This window comes from Gadus chalcogrammus, chromosome 13 (genome assembly GCF_026213295.1).
Source record: "Gadus chalcogrammus isolate NIFS_2021 chromosome 13, NIFS_Gcha_1.0, whole genome shotgun sequence".
Lineage (NCBI taxonomy): Eukaryota > Metazoa > Chordata > Actinopteri > Gadiformes > Gadidae > Gadus > Gadus chalcogrammus.
In genome coordinates, this window is record NC_079424.1 from 6,316,915 (window position 1) to 6,337,435 (window position 20,521).

The 20,521-nt window shown below is 45.8% G+C and overlaps 2 protein-coding genes across 2 annotated transcripts; both read right to left on the minus strand.

Annotated features, from left to right (window-relative positions):
• Positions 1-215: 215 nt before the first annotated feature.
• On the minus strand, positions 216-3,906 carry LOC130401845 (pepsin A-like). The gene is made up of 9 exons (XM_056605845.1): positions 3,800-3,906; positions 3,411-3,552; positions 3,201-3,318; positions 2,697-2,815; positions 2,388-2,584; positions 2,042-2,158; positions 1,312-1,453; positions 859-960; positions 216-626 (listed from the first exon to the last, which is right to left on the minus strand). Exons 1-9 carry the CDS (start codon positions 3,868-3,870, stop codon positions 495-497), a joined length of 1,140 nt encoding a protein of 379 aa, XP_056461820.1. The 5' UTR covers positions 3,871-3,906; the 3' UTR covers positions 216-494.
• Positions 3,907-8,308: 4,402 nt separating this feature from the next.
• LOC130401844 (RNA-binding protein 15-like) lies at positions 8,309-12,281 on the minus strand. The gene has a single exon (XM_056605844.1). The coding sequence runs from the start codon at positions 12,089-12,091 to the stop codon at positions 9,542-9,544; it is 2,550 nt and encodes an 849-aa protein (XP_056461819.1). The 5' UTR covers positions 12,092-12,281; the 3' UTR covers positions 8,309-9,541.
• Between the last annotated feature and the right edge of the window lie 8,240 nt (positions 12,282-20,521).

The window sequence follows — 20,521 nt, forward strand, 5'->3', positions numbered from 1 at the left end:
GCATCCTAAAGAGACTTATCACACATGCAGATGGCGTTTTGCTGGGGATGGAAGCAGCGCCAGTTGACTATCAGTGATTGGCAGGTGGTTGTACATGTTAAGCCTGAATTTGTGGGCGATGACTCATTCATTCCTCCAAGCCCCTCCCCAAGGCACACGAGTCTCAGAGTTGCAGGCTTTCAGAGTTGTCTGCCACCCTGTGGTTGGCCAAGTTACAGCAGGGAACAATCACCATACTTGATTGCAGTTCAAGTGTCATTTTTTAATATCAATCAAAACAGCTCAACCCAGAGAAATAAAACAAAGTTGTTAAAAATTAACTGATCTTTTTCGGGCCATTATATTTTATTATAGCAAATAATCATTAAGACAACAATACGGAAAGAGTGTCGAAAACCAGATCTTAAACTCTCAATTGGTCTCCAGTTCGGAGAGAAAATAAATGAGGCTAAAGCAAACCCATAAATAATAAATCAAGCGTGCAACGTGTACATTCACACGGCGAGGGCAAAGCCCACCCTGGAGTTGTTGACGTCGAACACGGTGTAGTAGTGCCTCATGAAGACCTCGCCCAGGATCCACGACCCAGGGACATACTCAAACCCGGTTTGGCAGCTGGTCCCGTACTATGGAGCAAAGCACAGAGGGTAGGTTAGAAGAACCACACGTTCTGGGTCTCAGTGCCATATTTATAGGATCTCATTAGATTCATGACATGGTAACGATATACAATTATATGTATACTGCATTATGCAGGTCAACACATGAATAAACATGGGGATATTACCATACATGTCGTAATATGACCATAAACAATATTATTTCTATGAATATTAGGATAAAGACGATGGGACTGACCTGCAGGACGTAGGCTGAGGCCGGGAGGTGAAAGGCATTGCCGCCGATGTTGAAGACCAGGTCTGGCATCACCCCGACGTTACTGCAGCCCACTGAAGCTTGCTGTAGGTGACCCACAACCGAATTAACACACACACACACACACACGCCCGCCCACCCGCCCACACACCCACAGGAATGCACGCACGCGCACACAAACACATAAAGGAATGCACACACACACACACACACACACACACACACACACACACACACACACACACACACACACACACACACACACACACACACACACACACACACACACACACACACACACACACACACACACACACAAATCATATTATTCCCATCCAAACATCAGGTCATCCACTCGTGCTCTTTTTAATCGTTTTGTTATAGTTGTGCATGTTTGCATATAATGACGTCAAAACAAACACAACCAGTACTCACATCGCCCCCTGCCTGGTAGGCCCCCACCCAGCCGTTGATGTTGTCGATGTCCCTGGTTGGCCCGGTGATGAGGGCCGTGCCCGAGTCCACGATGGCCAGGCAGCCGCCGCTGCAGGCCACCGTGTTCCCGTTGATGGTGATGCTGCAGCCACACACAGAGGAGAGGGTGCTCACTCTGAGGCCACCAGTATAGTATTATGTTATATGATATCCCGTTGTATGACCGGGCTCGATAGACCTCGATATTATGCTAGATTGCTGACATTTGAAACAACATCTAGCAGGTGACGGTTCTGAATGATACCTCCATTGCCCAATAGTACATTGGGCAATGGAGAAATCATTGACCATGGTACTATGTAGAACTCATTTAACATGGTACTATGTAGGACTCATTTAACATGGTACTATGTAGGGCTTGTTTACCATGGTACTATGTAGAACTCATTGACCATGGTACTATGTAGAACTCATTTAACATGGTACTATGGGCTTGTTTACCATGGTACTATGTAGAACTCATTTACCATAGCGATGTAGAACTCATTTACCATACCGATGTAGAACTCATTTACCATGGTACGATGTAGAACTCATTTACCATGGTACTATGTAGGGCTTGTTTACCATAGTAATATGTAGGCTCATTTACCATGGTACGATGTAGAACTCTTTTACCATGGTATGCAGGGCTTGTTAGTACCATGGTACTGTATAGCGCTCATTATACCTATCTATTTGGATGGTCCAGTAAGTGTCCTCCTCCTTGACCATGACCCAGTTGACTGGTTCAGTGAAATATTGCTCATCCACTCCCCCTAGGATCAAAGCACTTCCCTCCACGGATCTGAGAGAAGGATATTAGAAATGATGAGCATTTATTTCTTCACAGAAACCAAACAAACCCAACAAATATGTATCACAGTGTGTGTGTGTGTGTGTGTGTGTGTGTGTGTGTGTGTGTGTGTGTGTGTGTGTGTGTGTGTGTGTGTGTGTGTGTGTGTGTGTATACTGTATACATACATTAGGGTAGATTAATAATCAGGTTCAATAAAGGAATACTCGAAAAGGCTTACTTGCTCAAGTACATTGAGAACTGGTTTTGTGTGATCCTGCCCTGATTCCACATGTTTTTGAAGAGAGGAGTCCCCCCCAATGCGGAAGCACCGCTGAAAGCCAGGCCTTGTATGCCATCCCAGGGCATGTACCTGAGGAACGACCCCCCCGAGTAGGTCAGGCCGAAGAGCTGGTTCACCACATAAATGTCACCGACCTGGAAATAGAGCAAAGAACAGCCTCAATGAACAGCCTTGTTTGTACTCAATAATAATGGTCCACGTGTTTCTTTGTTGACGGTATGGCTGTGCTCTGATGGCGTCTCTCACCAGAACGGTGTCATACGCCGTCACGCCCTTCACATAGCCCGACACATAATCCACGGTAAAGTCCCCGTCGCCCTTCTGAAGGGTGGAGGAAGCCGAGCGATTGAACCTTGCATGGTTTCCTGGTTAACAAGAAGAACAATACAGAAACAATAGGAGAATAAAAAATAAGTAAGGATGAAATGTTATTTGTTTCTCCATATATATTGAACTAAATGTAAAACGTTTTCACATTTATATAAAAAAAAAAAAATTCTGTTTAAGTTCTTGAATATAAGTGGGACTAATACTGATTATCTTTAAGTTGGCATGCAACTTTATTCATTATTCCAAACATAGTTGAAATGATGCATTGAGCAATCAGATCTATAAATGTCCACTAGGGAAGTGTAATGGTTACCTACAAAGAAATGAACAATGTCTGTGGTGTTTCAATAAACAACAAGGAGTCTTGACTCCCAACCAATAGAAGCTAAGCCGATGCAGGCCTTGTTCCGTTGCACCTACCGCAGCTGTAATGGGTGCAATTCAAGGACGGCACCCATAGGTCTGCAGAGCCGGTGTCAAAAAGCACCTTGAAGTATTGCGGGGGATTTCCAATGCCAATCACGCCATAATAGGTAACCTATAGTCACCGACCCAAAAGAGAGATGTGGAAAGGTGAGTGGTTTGTCTGCAGTGTGACAGAACACGTCTTTGCAGTATAGTAACACTCACCTGTGGATCATAGGTAATAGGCACGTTGGTCACCTTCAGCCCTCTCTGAAGACTTGGCTGAGGATACTGTGCCTTGTATTCTTCGTAAAGTCCAACCTCTTCAAGAGCCTGACGGGCAGACTTGCCTCTGAACAAAGGGATTCTGAACCAACCAGGAATATATTTACATTCACTTGGATTAGTTTTTGAAGCCCTTTACAAATACTGTAAACATTAACAAGTGCCCATTTTCAAAAGGCATAAGAGGATAATCAAGGACTTAATGTATTTTATAAATGTGTGCCATCCTTAATCCCTTGAATAAACAGGTGCTTAACTAATGAAAAACTGTGTAGTGCAATTCATATTTTTATATTTTGGCTTAACAATAATAGTCGCGATCCACTTACTTGACAAGTCCCTCTGTGAAAGCCACAAGAAGCACCAGTAAAACAGCAGACTTCATCTTAAAGCTGACCATGAAGAACAGAAGTTGAATGGGAAAAGTGTATTTTATACTTTTAATATCAGCCTCAACTCCCCCCTCTATCCAATCTACACCTCCTACTCAAATTGATAAGAAACCACTTAGTATGAGAGCATATTTAAACAGTGAAACCAGATAAAGGAAACAAAACCTGCTCTAAATATTAATCTAATGTCCTTCAATACAAATGTCACCAGAGCCTGTTTTGTGAGGAATGAAGCTTCTCTCTTGTGTCGGCTGCATCAAAGAGCCCTGTAGGTGTGCACGCGAGGTACCGTGTGCTAGCTGTTATTGTAAGATTATGTTGAAATTGAGTAGACACTATTTATTTAATACATACTAAATTGTGCAATGGCATAGCTGAATGCAAAAGAGGTCAACATCAGAGGCATTCATCTTTGTGTTGCATAAGTTTAGGAATTTTTATTTATACTTCCTCAAAAATGTATAGTGATTGATTAATATCATTAATCACAGACAGCCAACATGAATGGCATGGAAAACAAAGAAGGGTAGGCCTGTGTTTGCCCAAGTGAGGCATCACGCCCAAGTCTTGAAGTAAGCTTAGCATCTTACAAAAGGGACTATTTCTTCATCGTAAGTGATTTGATTTAATGGTATTGTTAATTTCACCATCATCATCGTTTACATTTAGGGCACTGTAATCCTTCTATTTCTGTAAGGATAGGCCTTCTTTAAACTACAGTACAGTTGACCTTTGATGGACTATTCTCCCAGCGAGACCCTAACCCTAACCCTAACCCTTTCCCAAACGGCCTACTCCTAACACTCGCTTTATAAACAACAAACATTTCTCAAGATTCCTCAAACTGAGATTAGAAAGATCTTTTTTTTATTATTTATTTTGTTGATTTGTTTTAAAGATTAGGCTACTGGTATATGATTCAAATTATATAATAATTATGCTGCCTATACATTATTTGCAATGCTATTTTCCGTTGTGAAAGTTTAAATCTAGAGTTCTGAGAATGTAGGTGTAGATTAAGCTACACTAAACTAATATTGTTTTTGTGATATGTAGGAAATACCTACGTCAATTTCCGGATGAATTCCAGTACCTTGGACACGTAACGTTTTTATCACCTCATGCTCAAAGTTAATTTGAATTTCATTCCCTTCCCACACTGTTCCAGTTCTCTACGCCTCCACCTTGCGTAAGTCTTATAATGTCAAGTTACTGCTCAACGCTGCCTCCTAGAGGACGGCCGAGTTCACCTTCTGGAAATGTAAGATAAGATGCAACACAAAGAAGAAAGACACGAAGGCAAAAACTGTAGATTTCAAACTTTATTCAATCACAGACAGCATGGACCTCAAACGAATACAGTTAATTAAAGATAAAAAACAAAAAAAATTACTCACCACGGTATAGTTTACCTGTATTATGGTTTCCTGTCCTTGCCCGAGGTCATACGTGTCTGCAGACTCTGTGGAGACACGACCAAGCAATCTACGTCCAGATAACGGAACCAATGAGGCGCCGTGAGTGGATGTTCAGACACACACTGGAAAATGATTTGTGGAACAATATTTCAAAACATGCTAAATTCTGACACTTCAGTCCTTCATAAATGTACCCCCAATAAGTATAGGCGACCTTACATAGTCATACTAAGTGAAATACTTGAATTATACCAAAACAGACACTCACACAAGGTCTGCCCATCAAAAGGTACATGGTCCAGCTGCGCATTTGGACCATTGCCTAAAAAAATACCAAGAAAAAAAAAGACATAATACTTACCAGTAATTTATTGTATTTGTTGTATGGACAAAATGTGATATAGAAATATTTTTCATTAGCAAAAAATCATATTTTCATTTGCTAATTTTATCCAAAGCGCTACATAATTGAGGATTTTACATCTGTGTTGAAGTTCAAAGTCAACATTGTTTTATGGTAGAACAACACAAAATTACTTATTTACATTTTGCATTTGATTACAAATAACCTCTGATTGTAATACTCCTGTTGGCAAGAGTGGAACAACGAACGTGTTATAAAAGAAGTAAGCATATATAAAAGCCAGTTACTGGCCTGCTAGTGAAGACTAATTGTAAACAAAAAGGCCCAATCCCATTCTACCCCTTACCCCTTCCCTTTACCCCTTCAAAACAAGGGGGAGGGGTAAGGGGTAGAAATGGGATTTGGCCCAAGTCTCCCCTGATCTCCAGTGCTTCATGTCACTAACAACTAACCCCTTTCCGTCTTTTGACTTCCAAGGCGACCTAGGCTCAGAAGTCTCGGACAGGCGGCAATCAATGTTTTGGATACCAAGCGCCGACATTAAAACACTAAATTGACTGTTATTGTCAGCCACATCCCTGGTTTACAACACTGCTCTTGTGAAATCGGCGTGTAGCAGGAAGTGTCTTTGAGCAGGAACTGTAAAGGCCTTGTGTAACATTAACAGTATCATGTAGCATTACCTAAATAAAAATGTACCCAATGTCATAAAAGAACCCTTGAGTCCTCCATATCTTCATCAAATCCTTTATGATCCATCCTACCTTAGTTTTTCAATATCTGCCTTTTATGACATCACACGCGGGTGTGTCCTGTCACCTAGATGTAAGCTGGATAGATCGGCCTACCAGCCTACCCAGTTGACTGTAACAAATGTTGCTCATCTATCCGTCATACATCTAGGTGGACACGCCCACTTATGATGTCAGATGAGGCAGATTTTTAAAACGGCTGGTAACGGCTAATCACACTCACACCTGGTGGTGTATGTCACCTTTAAGTCATTAATGGCGTTTTCATTGCAGTTCTTGTCATACATACCCGACCATGTGGTTTACGCCTGGCGAATACTTTACCCGAGCTGAAGTTCAGGGCTAACCACCTCAAACCTGTGATTACAACAAGCATCCCTCCGGAGGCCTTGCCGTCTGGACAGGGCGCTGGGGTGTCCCAGGGTGGTGGACCCCAATCTGGGGGTACCAGGGAGTGGTCGACGGGCAGGAACGAGGTCCAGTAGAGGCTGTTGTGTCCGGTAGATTCCCCAACTCCGAACACAAGGCTGCTGTTCACACGTCGACGTCCTCGCACGGCGATACTGTGGAAGATGTTATCCTATTCTAGTGCATCAGTGTAAAAAGTGTATTTATGCAAGGAACTCTCCTTCCGCTCCATCGGGATTCCCATCTTACAGCCGTCGAACTCGGCCGCATTCATAACCTCAATAATATGCAGCAACTCCTCTTCGAACGCGAGACGGGGCCAGTGCCCAAAGCCCGACCCTAAAAACCCGGCTTCCTCTGGTGGATCGACGGCCAGGTAGGGGCGGAAGGCGGCGGAACAACAACATGCTACAAACACAAGAACAGCTCATCCCTTGCTCCTGTACAGCCTGGAGCTGTGGATTAATGTGTGAAACAGGAAGACGCCGTCGGTGTTGAAACAGAAGACCGGGGAAACTCTGAAACTCTCCCCATCCTCTGAGGTGTGCGGCCAAAGGGACAGGAGGGCCCACCACCTCTGTGTTGTGGCCAGGCGGAGCAGACCAAATCGGGTCTGTTGTTGGGGGGGGGTTCCCAGGGCACACAGCTGGTGGTTGGCAGTTGGAAATGAGCTGTGGAAGCAACCCCCCCCCCCCCAATCTCCAAATGGAGACCAACACTTTAAACATGCCGCGGGGGTATTCTCATGTTGTATTAAGTTAGAACGGCGGGCCCAGTTTCGTTACCAATTTTAGTGGCGGGAAAGGCTTGAGTTGACCGACAACGGCCACCAAAACACAGAACTGAGAAGCTGTTTCTGCCTCGATCTCACTTCCTCCTCGCCCTGCTTGGCAGTTGCGTTCCGCTCAGCGCAGTTAACTCCCGAGTACACCTCCGACAACAGAGAATGGTCACAAAAAGGTTCCTCCCAGGCAGTTAGACGCGTTTCCCAGGAAAGAGAACATTTATTAAAACTGAAACAAAATCTATGGGCTGTCTGACAGAGGCAATTCATCTTGCGATTCATGAGCAGTCGTGGCCTCCGGTATTTTTCGTTGCAATCCTGAGTAAACAGCACATTGCTAAATTCTCCATTTGAAAAAATGGAAGCAAAGCATTAAAACAAATAGAGTCCGTTTCAGGGAAGGCAACTCAGACTGCAAATGGCCCTCTTTGCAGAGATGCATTCTGGGAGTGGAAGTTCTTTTTTTTTTTTTGTCATTGCATGACTGACAGTAGTGAAAGGGGAAGTCCATGGCATAGAAACACATCGAAGACTGTACATGTTTGAAGGATGGACAAATCAAATACAACACTGCAGCTTTTTTCTTAGGTGTAGAATGAACCTTGGTGAAACAAACCATATTGGTTCTGTTTTAACAGTCGGCCCAGTCAACTATGGTAAAATTGTAATGAAAAAATTATACTGAATAAAATAAGCATGCCAGTGTACGTCAACTCTTAAAATCAATTATCTGACCGGTAGGTTGACCAACTGATGAGTCACTTGTTAAGATTTCAATTAAAAAAAATTCCAACCAGCACTAACAACAATTTGACCAAAGATCATATTTCTTAATAGTTGCGGACAATAAATGAATGCCCTTGAATGATCAGTATTGATTAACTTTAGCAAATGAAGATTAGAAATGTTTGATTAGTTGTCCAATGAAAGATTACTATGATTAGACGCCAAATGGTATGGTAGGACTGTAGGGAAACCCTATTTGAATTTAACCAATTTGCTAGTTAAAGTGTGGTTTCCATACCAGCTCATGAAGCCTACCACATCTAGATGGTCACAGTATTTACAAAACCATTATCGGACTGATGAAATCTTTATCCCCAAAGAAGTTTAGCCAATAACACACTTCACCCATGACTTATTCAATAAACACTTCTTACAATGCAAGTCAACATAATATGGAATGACAAACAATCAGGGAACCTTGTGAAAGCCCAATAGTAATTAATTAGGCCTAATATTTGTATATTTAACAATTAAATTATGCTTAAAAGTTGCTTCTCAGATTGTGTGAGTTTGACCGAGTAAAGGTAGAGATGTCAAATAATGAGTTGGGTTCCTTTAGCATCTTATGTTTGCATGAAATCTGAATAGAAAAAAAAAAACATTGACTGCAATGGCTTCACAGAAATCTTCATCGTACTTTAACTGTTCTTGACACTTGCAAACCATAACACATTGAGTTATACTTTTTGAGTTGTCAAATAGATTTTTATAAATTTTCTTTTGTACAGTTGGTCAACATAATGACAGACTTAAGGAATGAACTTAAACTCTACTGCGGCAACAAAGATTGATACAACAAAAAGCCTTGTTCTCAATGTAGTTAGCTTTTTTTGGGGTGGAAATGAATGGGGGGGGGGGCGTTAATTCATACTAATCAAATCCTTCAGCTAAATACAATGCATCGTGAAATATTGGCCGACTACAAACTTTGCTTCGGCTGAATGGAGTACAGGCCGCCCTGGAAGTTAATTAAAAATCAAAGCCTCGACATTTTTTCTCTTAAGCAGTCCGACACTCAAACGCTAAATCACATCTATGTATTCCACCTGGAAGGATGGACTGTTCCACCCGCCTAGTTATGCAACTCATAGAATAAAAAAAAATAGCAGTGCTCAGTTGTTAAAAGACAACCATTCTTGGGGGGGGGGGGTGGGGGGACGAGCACACTCAGGAGGCTCCTCTGATAACGATCATCAGCAGGTACTCCTCCTCTGAGCGGGCGAAGGCCTTGGAGGACGCGTCCAGGAACTGCTCCGAGAACGGGCACGGTGGGAACGCGTGGAGGACCCCCGTGCGCTCCTTGTCTCGGTTGCCCCCCACAGGGAGGCTGATCACCCCCGCCGCCTCCTTCTGCTTCAGGTAGGACACCAGGTTCTTCAGCGGCCTCTCCGTGGAGCTGTTGCTGCTGTCCTGGCGCCCGTCCTCCGTCTTCCCCGGGACGGCGAGCAGGACGGCGTGGCCGGCGGGCCCCGAGGCCTTGATGCGGCGGCTCACCTCGTCCAACTTGGGCTGGTCCAGGCGCAGACGCTGGCTGATCTTCAGCTGGGACACCGGGCCGCCTTTGGTGCCTTCCACCAGCAGGGAGGCCGGCACCGCCATGTCCCCCTGGAGCAGGTGCACGGTGGTGGGGAAGCTGCTGTTCTTCAGCAGGAGCACGCCCTGCCAGGCCTGGGACAGCTTCTGGGACCCCGCCCCTTGCTTTGAGGGCAGCGCCGCCTTGGAGGACGAGTTGTTGGAGAGGAAAGGCGGGTGGGAGGGGTCCCCCCTACGCATGGGGCTCCGACACGGGTCCCCGGCCTTGCGCTTGCGGTCTCTGTCCGTGCTGGTGCCCGGGGCCGCGGGGGGGCTGAGCGTCCTCCTCCTCTTCTCTGAGGGCCCGGTCGGGTCCAGGCTCTGGTGCTCCCTGCCAGGAGAGAGTCTGCCTGGGTGGGGGCCCCGCTCCGGGTCCCCGTAGCGGCCCATTCCGCCGGGGCTGCGCTCCAGCGAGTTCCCGCGGCGACGGCGAACAAAGTCCCCGCCGTTCGGCGAGCGGTCGGGGCGCCGGCCGTCGTCCAGGGGTCTCCGCTTGCGGTCTCGCAGCTCACGCTCCAGGGACCACGTCTCCCGGGCGCGTCTCTCCAGGTGGTCGATGGGCTCGAAGCCCGGACCACGGGCCCGGTCGTGGACGTCGAGGCCGGGCCAGTCGTTGCCGGGGTAGAGGTCCCTCTCTCTGAAGCGCAGGGGGCCGGGCGGAGACCTCTCACGGACCCTCAGGGACTCCGGGGGCGGGCGGTGGTCGAAGGCCTCCGGGACCAGGTCGTAGGGGGGCAGGGGGAGGTGCTGCATGTACTGCTGCAGGTACCGCTGCTCCGTCTCTGCAAAGTCCACCCTCAGTCTCCGGTCTGGGCCACCCAGGGGGAAGCCACGCATGTGGGTGCAGGCGGCCTGGGCAGCGTCGAGGCTCTCGTACTGGATGTAGGCCCAGGGGTCTCCCTTTCTGTAGTCTATAGTCCTGATGGTACCGAAGCGGTCAAACTCTCGGGCAAGAGCCGCCACCGGAACCCAGGGCCCGAGCCCCCCGACCCAAAGCCTGGTCGTAGGCGTGGCTTTACCGTAGCCCACTTTAATAGGGTTGCGACCCACCACTTTCCCCGACATGGCCACTTTGGCCCGGTGGGCCATGTCAAGATTTTCAAACTTTAAAAAGCCATAAGTGCTGTTCTGTCCGCGCACTGCCCGCTTTATGTCCACTTCGGTAATGACACCGAATCTGTCAAACGCCCTGCGCAGATCCTGATCAGTCACAGTAATGTCAAGGTTTCCTAAGAACAACGTCCGGTTTGCTCTCTGGTCGTCTTCAGGGGACATGAGATCCTCCTCTCTGAAAGGGGCACACTCGGGGATAAAGGGAGGCCTGTTCCGGTTTTCGAAAATAGAAAACTCTCTGTCTCTTTCTAGGTCCCTTAGGTGGATGGGTGGTGGTGGCACATGAGGCGGGGGGAGATGGCCCAGCGCTAGCTGCTGTAGTCGGTAGTCTCTGTAGCCTAAACCAGTGGGTGACATGGCTCTTTGGGCATGTACGTTACGGTGCCCGGGAGGATAACTCGACACGGGAGAACGGCTTCTACGACGATTCATGAACACGGGCTCAATTTTCAGTGGTCGATCGTAGAGCACCAACTTGCCGCGTGCGTGTTTGGCCGCCTTGGCGTCGTCGGGCCTTCTGAAATTCACAAACGCCACCCTCTGGTCGCCAACTCGACTTATTTTGACACTTACATCTCCGAATTTTTTGAATTCATGAAATAGTCCGTCTTCAATTTCTTCGTCGTTCAACTGCGACCCCAGCTCACTGATTTTAAGCGTCTTGTACTCACTCTCGGAGCTGGGGGTCCGCGCGTCGCCGCGTGCATTGGTCCGGGGAGCGGAGCTGGCCTCGGTAGCGAGGTCAATGCTACCGTGCACTTTGTTGCTGGAGCTGGCGTTGTTACTTCCATAGTCATGGTTGGCCCCAGTCCGGCCCGTGTGGTGTCCTTCCGCGTCCCTCATGTCCCTCTTTTCGCTCGGCAAACTTCTTCTTGCAGAAATGTGACTGTTAACCGAACTATTCCCGTTGTTGCTGCCGCTGCTGGTGCCCGACAGTGGACCTAGCTTCTTGGTGAGGTGGCCTCCGCGATCTCGGAGATCATCGATTATCCGTGAGCGTTTTTTCAGCGGCGATCGTTCTTTCCCTTTCATTTCAAAGTGGATGATGGTCCAGTGTAAGAAAGTACACTTTAGTGACGCACCCTATTCATAAAGTTAACTTGACGAACTAAATGTGGTTTTAGTAATAGTGCAGCTTCACGTCCGCCATCTTGGACTACTCACTACTGATGACGCCCACGTATCAGTGGAAGAAGAGGATTGGCTCTACGGAGGCCACTTGTCCAATCCGTCACGACGCTTCGCCTATTGTAAATCGGGTGCGGCCAAAGGGTCAAGGAAATGATTAGCCTACTATAATACGGTGAAATCTTACATATACAAGTAGCGATGTTTTATTAAAAACCTCTTCCAACCTAAATGTTATACAAATAGGTCCCATTGGTCGATACATGACGATCGAATATAAAAACCATGTTTAATTGCATATACATGCCTTAATGTAAAATACTAATACTTATACTACAAATACTTAAAATAGCTACTTCCTCAATTTGCATGTCAAGCCTGATCGTAACGTCCAATGTCCAAAAAAGGATTTAACCTTTTTGACAAACCAAAATACCTTCGACCACTAGTGGGCAGAATGTATCTTATGATTATGTGGGCTTGCAAAGCATTACATTTGAGAAATATCAAACTAATCGTTTGAAAATGAAATTGTTTTTCATTTCTTTTTCATGAATTGTATTAGCATTATACGAAGCACTGCCACTGACACAATGTAAACCTTAAAAATAACATCGTTTAAACACAAATATAACCAAAACAAATACATTCACAAGGGAAAAGTACCCTGCATAAGCATAAGCCTTATAAGTGTCATGTTGCATGGACAGGTTTTTGCTTCCGAAAAAAACCGTTGGGGAAAAAGCTCTTGTTGTCCCTGCAGAGGTATTTTAAAATGATTATGATGGGGGGTGGGAACAGTTGCCTTCGCCCTGTGTGTCGGCCCTGCTATGAGACACCATCTGCTACAACTCTTCCGCACCGGTCACATGCTTCAGCAGTAGCCCGGCAGCCCGGCAAGCTGCGCAATGTGGCAATAATATGGCTTAAGTGCGTATAGGCACACTAAGAGCTCATGCTTACCCATGGTTTATACTTTAATTTATAACACACATACATGTTGGATAAAAATAGGCCATTTCTATTTAATTTGAGATGGATGCATCCACTATCAAACTAAAGAGAATACTATATACTTTTGGACAGAATGTTTCGCAAATTGGTAAGATAAGAGAGACAGCATATTTTATTAGAGGAAAGTCTATGGTGTGGGGTGAATACATTCACTCTCAGAGGATGACCCACTTCCATCTCCCATCGCTCTCTCTCTTTATTTTGTTTCAATCTCCCTCTGTCTACCGGCATATGTCTTTCTGTGTCTTTCTCTCTATGTTTCTTATCTCTTTCTCTCTCTATATTTCTCTCTTCCCCCCCTCCCCCCCTTTCTCTCTCTCTCTCTCTCTCTCTCTCTCTCTCTCTCTCTCTCTCTCTCTCTAGCTCATCTATGTATGTATCTCTATCTATGTATATTGTATTGTCTCTATCTGTGTGTGCCCTCTCTCTCTTTAAACATATGCAGATAACTGGTGCATTCTGCACTGATGCGAAGTGCAAATGCAATCGGATACATGTCTGAAAGTATTGTGTATTGATTAAATGACCGACAGTGAGCCTATCAAATTTTCTTGTTTATGAATCTGTTGGGAATAGAGTAGGAGACTGGCCTTAACATCAGTTAACATGTTTGGAACTATGTAATTTTATCATATCATTACTAGTATCAAAGATGTTACTGTGAAAAAATAGCATATCAAAACTCAGTATTGAAGCAAAGCTATGTGTGCACTGCCAATACACTTTGAAAAATAAAGATAAATGTGTAATAGGGTTAAAAATTGAGTTTTATTTTAGGGATTGAGCATGAACCAGACCACGCATTGGGAGAGAGAGGAAGGGGGGGAATAAATCAGACAGGAGAGCGAGGACGGATGGGGGACAGAAGAAGCATGAGGAAGGAGAGAGAGAGAGCGGAGGCAAGGGGGGATGGAGGGAGAGTGAGAGGGAGGGAGGAACATCGGGACAGAGAGAGAGAGGGAGGGAGCGAAGGAGGGAGAGAGAGAGTGGGACAGAGGGAGGGAGAAAGAGAGAGAGAGAGCGGGACAGAGGGAGGGAGAAAGAGAGAGAGAGAGAGCGGGACAGAGGGAGACAGAGAGAGAGAGGGAGGGAGCGAAGGAGGGAGAGAGAGTGGGACAGAGGGAGGGAGAGGGAGGGAGAAAGTAAGAGAGAGAGCGGGACAGAGGGAGACAGAGAGAGAGGGAGGGAGGGAGAGAGGAGTGGAGGAAGAAAGGGAGGGAGAAAGAGAGAGAGAGAGAGAGAGGGAGAGAGAGAGGAACGGAGGGAGCAAGGGAGGGAAGGAGGGAGACAGAGAGAGGGAGGGAGGATGGAATATAAATGAGGGTGGGCAAAGGAAAAGTACTGGGTGCATGTGTTGGTGCAGAGACACAATGTGTGAGCGCACGTGAGTGGAAGTGGCTGAGAGTGAATTCAAACAAATGGATGCTTTCACTGAAATAAAGGGGCGGGGGGGGTATCTTGGTATACCAAGACAAGTGAAGGTGAGTCACCAGGAGAGAGCGAGAGGGAAGAGCCGGTTACCTCTCAGGAGTAAGTAGTAGTACGCCATCTACGGACACTCCTCTGACACACCCTAAACACAGTGGAGAAGCTAAATTCACAGAGGTAACCGCTAATCAAAATGGAGCCTAACTTTTGGATACTCTATGTAAACGTTTTAGTCTACCGACCTAGTACAAATGGATGCAGTGTAAGTGTGTCACCAAGCAGAACCACACCCTGACCTCACTTTAACCAATAGGGACGCGCTGCCCACCCCCGGTCAACTGCTAATTAGAGAAGCTAGCAGCCCAACTGTGCCAACAGACCGACAGGCTCAGACATCTTAAAACAGATTAATCCACATCCACACTGTTTTCTGAACTGCCGATACTGCTCAGACCCTCGCTCTGTCTATCTTGCCTATTTTTTCTTCTCTCTTATTGCCTTAATGGTACAGCCGGACACCTTAGCATCATTAAGAGTTGATTTGTTGAGGCTATTTTTTTCTTTCAAGACTGCTGTCAGTTTTTCTGGCACATTACTGAGCGTCTATAAACAAAAGTAAAAGCTTGTGTCAAGTTTTTCGCTTTGTTTGGAGAAGGCGAGGGCTTTCCAGAGTGGAGACAGGGGATAGGTTTAGAATGTCTAAGTACACGTTTGGCAAGCTAATTAAGGATGCCAAACAAACAGTACTCTGAGAAAAACTCTAATTTTCAGCGGCTCAGCGACTCCTCGTTGGTCTGGAAGGTACTACGGGAGATCACAAACTGTACAACCAAATCTCCCCACTCTACGAATGACCTCCGACTGGCAGATGACCTGAATTATTTATACTGCAGATTTGAAGGACAGAGTAGCAGTCCTGACTCTGAACCAAACCGCCAGCCCCCCCCTCCACACCTCCTCCCTACACCTCTTATTTTCAGCCTGGAAAGAGACACCACCCCCCTCGACACAATGGACCCAGACCTCCCCTGCATCGCACGGTTGAATGCATGGTACCTGCTTTACGGCTCAATATGAATACAGACCACCTCTGTTGTCATGAAGACCTCTGAGCACCTGGTGCTGACCCAGATTAAGACCCTCATCAACCGTCTCCTCGCTCACTCTCGCAGTTCGCCTAAAGAGACCACTGGCACAGTCAACAAGTAACTCTACTTCATCCTCCAGCACCTAGACGTCCCTGGCATCTACGCAATGATCCTCCCAGCTCTTCTCTAGGATAAAGTAGTCCAGTATGGAAAGCCAAGAAGGCCACAAACTGGCCCTACAATGGCGCGGTTTAGCCCTTTGTACGTGCCCTTGACGTGCCATTCTAGGGCCAGTTTGTGGCCTTCTTGGCTTTCCATAGTCCAGCGGCGCATGCCTGAGCCCACCTGTAGGTGGATCAGTAACTTTCTGATAGACTGGAAGTCCAGTATGGCTGGGCGAGCCTGAGCCACGGACCACCAGCATCGGAGCCCACGAAAAAACAATGTGCTCTCTCCATTTCCCTTCTCCCTCTGCACCAACGGCTGCACCTCTAGCCAGCCTTTGGTCAAACTCCTGAAGCTTGCGGATGAGATGACGCTCATTAATCTCCCATGGGGATGAGTTCGCCTACAGAGAGGAAGGCTCAATCCGGTGTCTATCAAGACCAAAACCATGTGCCACCCGAGCAGTTTCTTCCCCACGGCAGTGGCCCTCACTAACAAGCCTCCTTGACTTCAACTCCACCCCCGTTCCTCCATGTCTCTCTCACACACACACACACACACACACACACACACACACACACACACACACACACACACACACACACACACACACACACACACACACACACACACACACACACACACACACACACACACACACAAACATACACACACACACACACACACACACAAACATACACAATCACTAAGACGCACACCAACCACACCAACACACACACACACACACACACACACACACACATACAAATGTACATACACAAATTTCCATCTATATTTATTCAAATTATAGTGTTTACGCCGCATCCACATCTAGCCTCTCATTCTCTCATTGCCTCTAAGCCTTTCACACCCTATTAGATTGAGAGTTAACTCAGTTTGTTTGATATTGTCAATGAATATTTATACATACTATATCATGTGGCTTTACCCCTGATGTGCCCCCACCTCACTCCGTCACTTTCTGATTCTTAGTCACTGTCCGTCCCATCAAGCAGAGGTTGCTGTGGCAACGGATCCCCCAAGGTGTATCAAAGGAGGCAGCGAGCCAGAGTCTGAGAGGAGAGGTAACACAAATAGAACACCTATTACAGATAGTGGGCTGCACGCGGTGCTATCTTTAGTCGAAACAAGAAGTCAAGTCAAGCCCAGAATAGTAGGAAAGTAATGCCAAAAAAATCGGGGAATGTTGTGCCCACACATTACATATTGTATGGTATATGGTGTTATGCTTTATTTATTGATGGTGCTATTTTAGGTTTACTGTGCATCACAAGATGTTTCCTTTGGAGTCCAGCCCGGTCTAATGACTCTTTCAGCTGTTGGATTGCGTACAGTCGTACAACCACGCACATCCCATCGTTCAACCTCTCTGCCGTTTGTTTTAATGACACTGGGAGTAACGGGCAGGAGCCCACATGATATCTTACTTATAGACGATGAAAGAACAGTTCCTGAAGATAAATGGTGGGAGATATATTGATGCGTGTCATGATGAAAAATGACCTCCAGACAACCACGCCCCCCCCCCACGCACACCTCACCCCCCCCCCCCACACGCCCTGTCTAGGTTGGGCGGCGAAAATAATAGTCTTCTGGAGGGAGTTGATTTATGAAGGTCTCTGGCTCCATGGGCCATGAAGTCGTGGTGCACGTTCGATGTCTCATTGGAGAGCGACCACCCCTGAGGTCAACACACACAACGTCTTCAGCACAACAGAGCATGCTATGGTATCTAAACATAAAGGGAATAACCTCACATTAGAGTTAAGTTGTGTAGACCATTTACTCATTAGAATGTGGTGTTTTTTTAATCTGTTCGGGAGCTTTGTGCCAAGTGTGAAAGGTCAGTGTTTGTAAATTGCATCAGAATAAACACTAGCTATCACGCCGGACCATTTAGGTCATTTAGCAATTGGACCCTTTGCCATAGTGCATTCAAATTAAATAATAGGGCCATGCTGAGTGCTCTGACATTTACAACACGGAGATTAATGGTTTCCCGATTTTTTAGAATGAACACAATTGCATCTAGGACCACCGAAGTGGTAGGCATATGGAGCATGGCGATATACCAGGTGAATAACCTTGAGACTTAAACACGCATCATTATCATTGCCAGCACTACCGCCCTTATATAGCTCGACCGATCATGTTTCGTGGGGTGTGTGTCTCGACCGAATGGCGTCACGTATTAGTGGGCTCTTACGTATTTGCCTGGCCGATGTGTCAATGAATACTTTTGCGTCATCGAGCTCTCGACTCTCCTCCGTGCGCGTCAGTCGTCAGCGGAAAAAAAAAGCAGCATGTGATCCACACAACAGCCACCCGTCCTCTGGTTGATCGTGCGCGTTCACAAGCTGCTGGGTACCACAATAATCCCGTGATAGTGATACCCACTGCGCGGATGTTGCTGTCCTGAAATATGTTGATGACACACGTTGGATTGAATTGATCGCCGGGACAGCTTTCACGGTGAGGAGACATCTCTTTTGTATAGGTTTACTTGATGTGCTTTATACTTGGCACTACGTTTTCTCACATGCATCTCTGCCTAGAACGATTTCACCCGAGAATTCGGCCCAGGAAAAGTATTTATTGCGTTTGTCTATTACGTTATCAAATGTCTTTTAGTTAAATGTAAATTGTGACAGAAGTTTCAAGGCAGACCACCCGTTGTATTTTTATTCATGGCCTCAGCACTGATATACGAATAGAATGCCTTCAAATGAAAATAACTTAAAGATTGTGTGTGGAACATTTGTGTAGGATCTTCAGAAAGAAATGGGGTTGCTTTCTTGACGTATATGGATGTCATTAAGCTCTGCGTGCATGGATCACATGTTTCTATTTGACCTTGAGTGCGTGTGTATTTTGAGGCGCCATTCATAATAGAGTAGCAAACTGACATGTGTACACCACATTTGCAGAATATGTATTAGATAATGCTTGTATTGTAGCTATATTGTCCTTTAGGGAGGTAAGATGCCTTGATATGTGTATTGTTTAAAAAAAACACCATGGCTTCTCTATTAAACGAAATAACCAAACCTTTTGGAACTTATTTCTAATGAGGTAAACTTCTTTACATACTTTACATGGGTGTGTGTGTGTGTGTGTGTGTGTGTGTGTGTGTGTGTGTGTGTGTGTGTGTGTGTGTGTGTGTGTGTGTGTGTGTGTGTGTGTGTGTGTGTGTGTGTGTGTGCGTGTGTGCGTGTATGTGTGTGTGTGTGTGCGTGTGTGTGTGCCTGTACATGCTTGTGCCTGTGTATGTGTGCGTGTTTGTGTGTGCACGCTTATGCCTGTCTGCGTGTGTGTGTGTGTGTGTGTGTGCGTGTGTGTGTGCCTGTACATGCTTGTGCCTGTGTATGTGTGGGTGTTTGTGTGTGCACGCTTATGCCTGTGTGTGTATGTGTGTGTGTGTGTGTGTGTGTGTGTGTGTGTGTGTGTGTGTGTGTGTTTGTGTGTCCACGCTTGTGCCTGTGTGTGTATGTGTGTGTATGTGTGTGTGTGTTTGTGTGTGTTTGTGTGTTCATGCTTGTGCCTGTGTGTGTATGTGTGTGTGTGTGTGTGTGTGTGTGTGTGTGTGTGCGTGTGTGTGTGTGTGTGTGTTCGTGTGTGTGTGTGTGTGTGTGTATATGGGTTTGCGTGCGTGTGTGTTTGTGTGTGTGTGAGTCTTCCAAAAATGTATACAATTGAAACTATTGTGTTTGTTAGAGACATTCATTCATCCATCCTTTGAGAAGATAGCTCTGTGGGTTAAAGATGGTAAAATAAGATATATCTGCCATTCGTAATTGAAAGATTTGTCTTTATAATGTATCGAACAATCCCTTGCCTCAGAAAGAATATTGCTAGGGATTGTCCATGCGTCAATTGGTACCAAACAGAATACGCACTTATTATTATTATTATTTTAATTTGTTTTAAGTTCACAGCAACTGTGTCCACTGTTCATGGTAAGAGGCAAAATAAGGACAACCTATTTCCAAAAAGTCAGCTAACAAGAAAGCCAGCTTTCTTATATTGCAAAACTATGTTTTCTAAAGATGATTTTCTGCATGATTAACAGGGTATTGCAGGCATGCAGTCAAAGATAAGTGTTACTGTTTGGCCGGCTTTAGTTTAGTTCAGTTATGGTCACCGGAATAGAGTCCAAGCCTAACTTTATCCTTGGGGTGATATCTACTGTACATAAAGCTAGATCCTCTGTTGCATTTGAAACATGTCCAGGCAAAATTGCCTCCTCCATGAGGATGCTTATTTAATTATTCCAAGAGAGGCTTACAGCTTAACAAAACCACTCTATAGTTCCCTTTTTACTCACACTTCCTCCACAAAGCTATTCTGTTATTCGCATGCTCTGATGCTGTGGATAAATCATCGTCCAGTCAGATTTGCTGTTGCTGCAAGGCAAGTTTTTTCGTGTTTGATTAAAACGCGATTTTGATGGACTGGGCTGGTTGGTTGATGGGTTGTTGTTGCTTGCAGAGGACTACAGATGTCGATTAATAGAACGAGGCAGGTGATTGGACAGGCAGGAGCGGAGCAGGGTTGAGGGCGGGGTTTAGTGTTAATGCACATCGGATTAGGTACAGTTCCCATGTTCAACTCATGAATG

Bases quoted from the DNA above. Each gene is read 5' to 3' on its own strand.
- LOC130401844 (XM_056605844.1), bottom strand. From the start codon at position 12,091: ATGAAAGGGAAAGAACGATCGCCGCTGAAAAAACGCTCACGGATAATC.
- LOC130401845 (XM_056605845.1), bottom strand. From the start codon at position 3,870: ATGGTCAGCTTTAAGATGAAGTCTGCTGTTTTACTGGTGCTTCTTGTG. The intron at 2,159-2,387 runs GTAAGCCTTTTC...TCCTTCTCTCAG, and splicing joins TTCTCAATGTACTTGAGCAA to ATCCGTGGAGGGAAGTGCTT. The intron at 1,454-2,041 runs GTATAATGAGCG...GTGTGGCTGCAG, and splicing joins TGGACCATCCAAATAGATAG to CATCACCATCAACGGGAACA.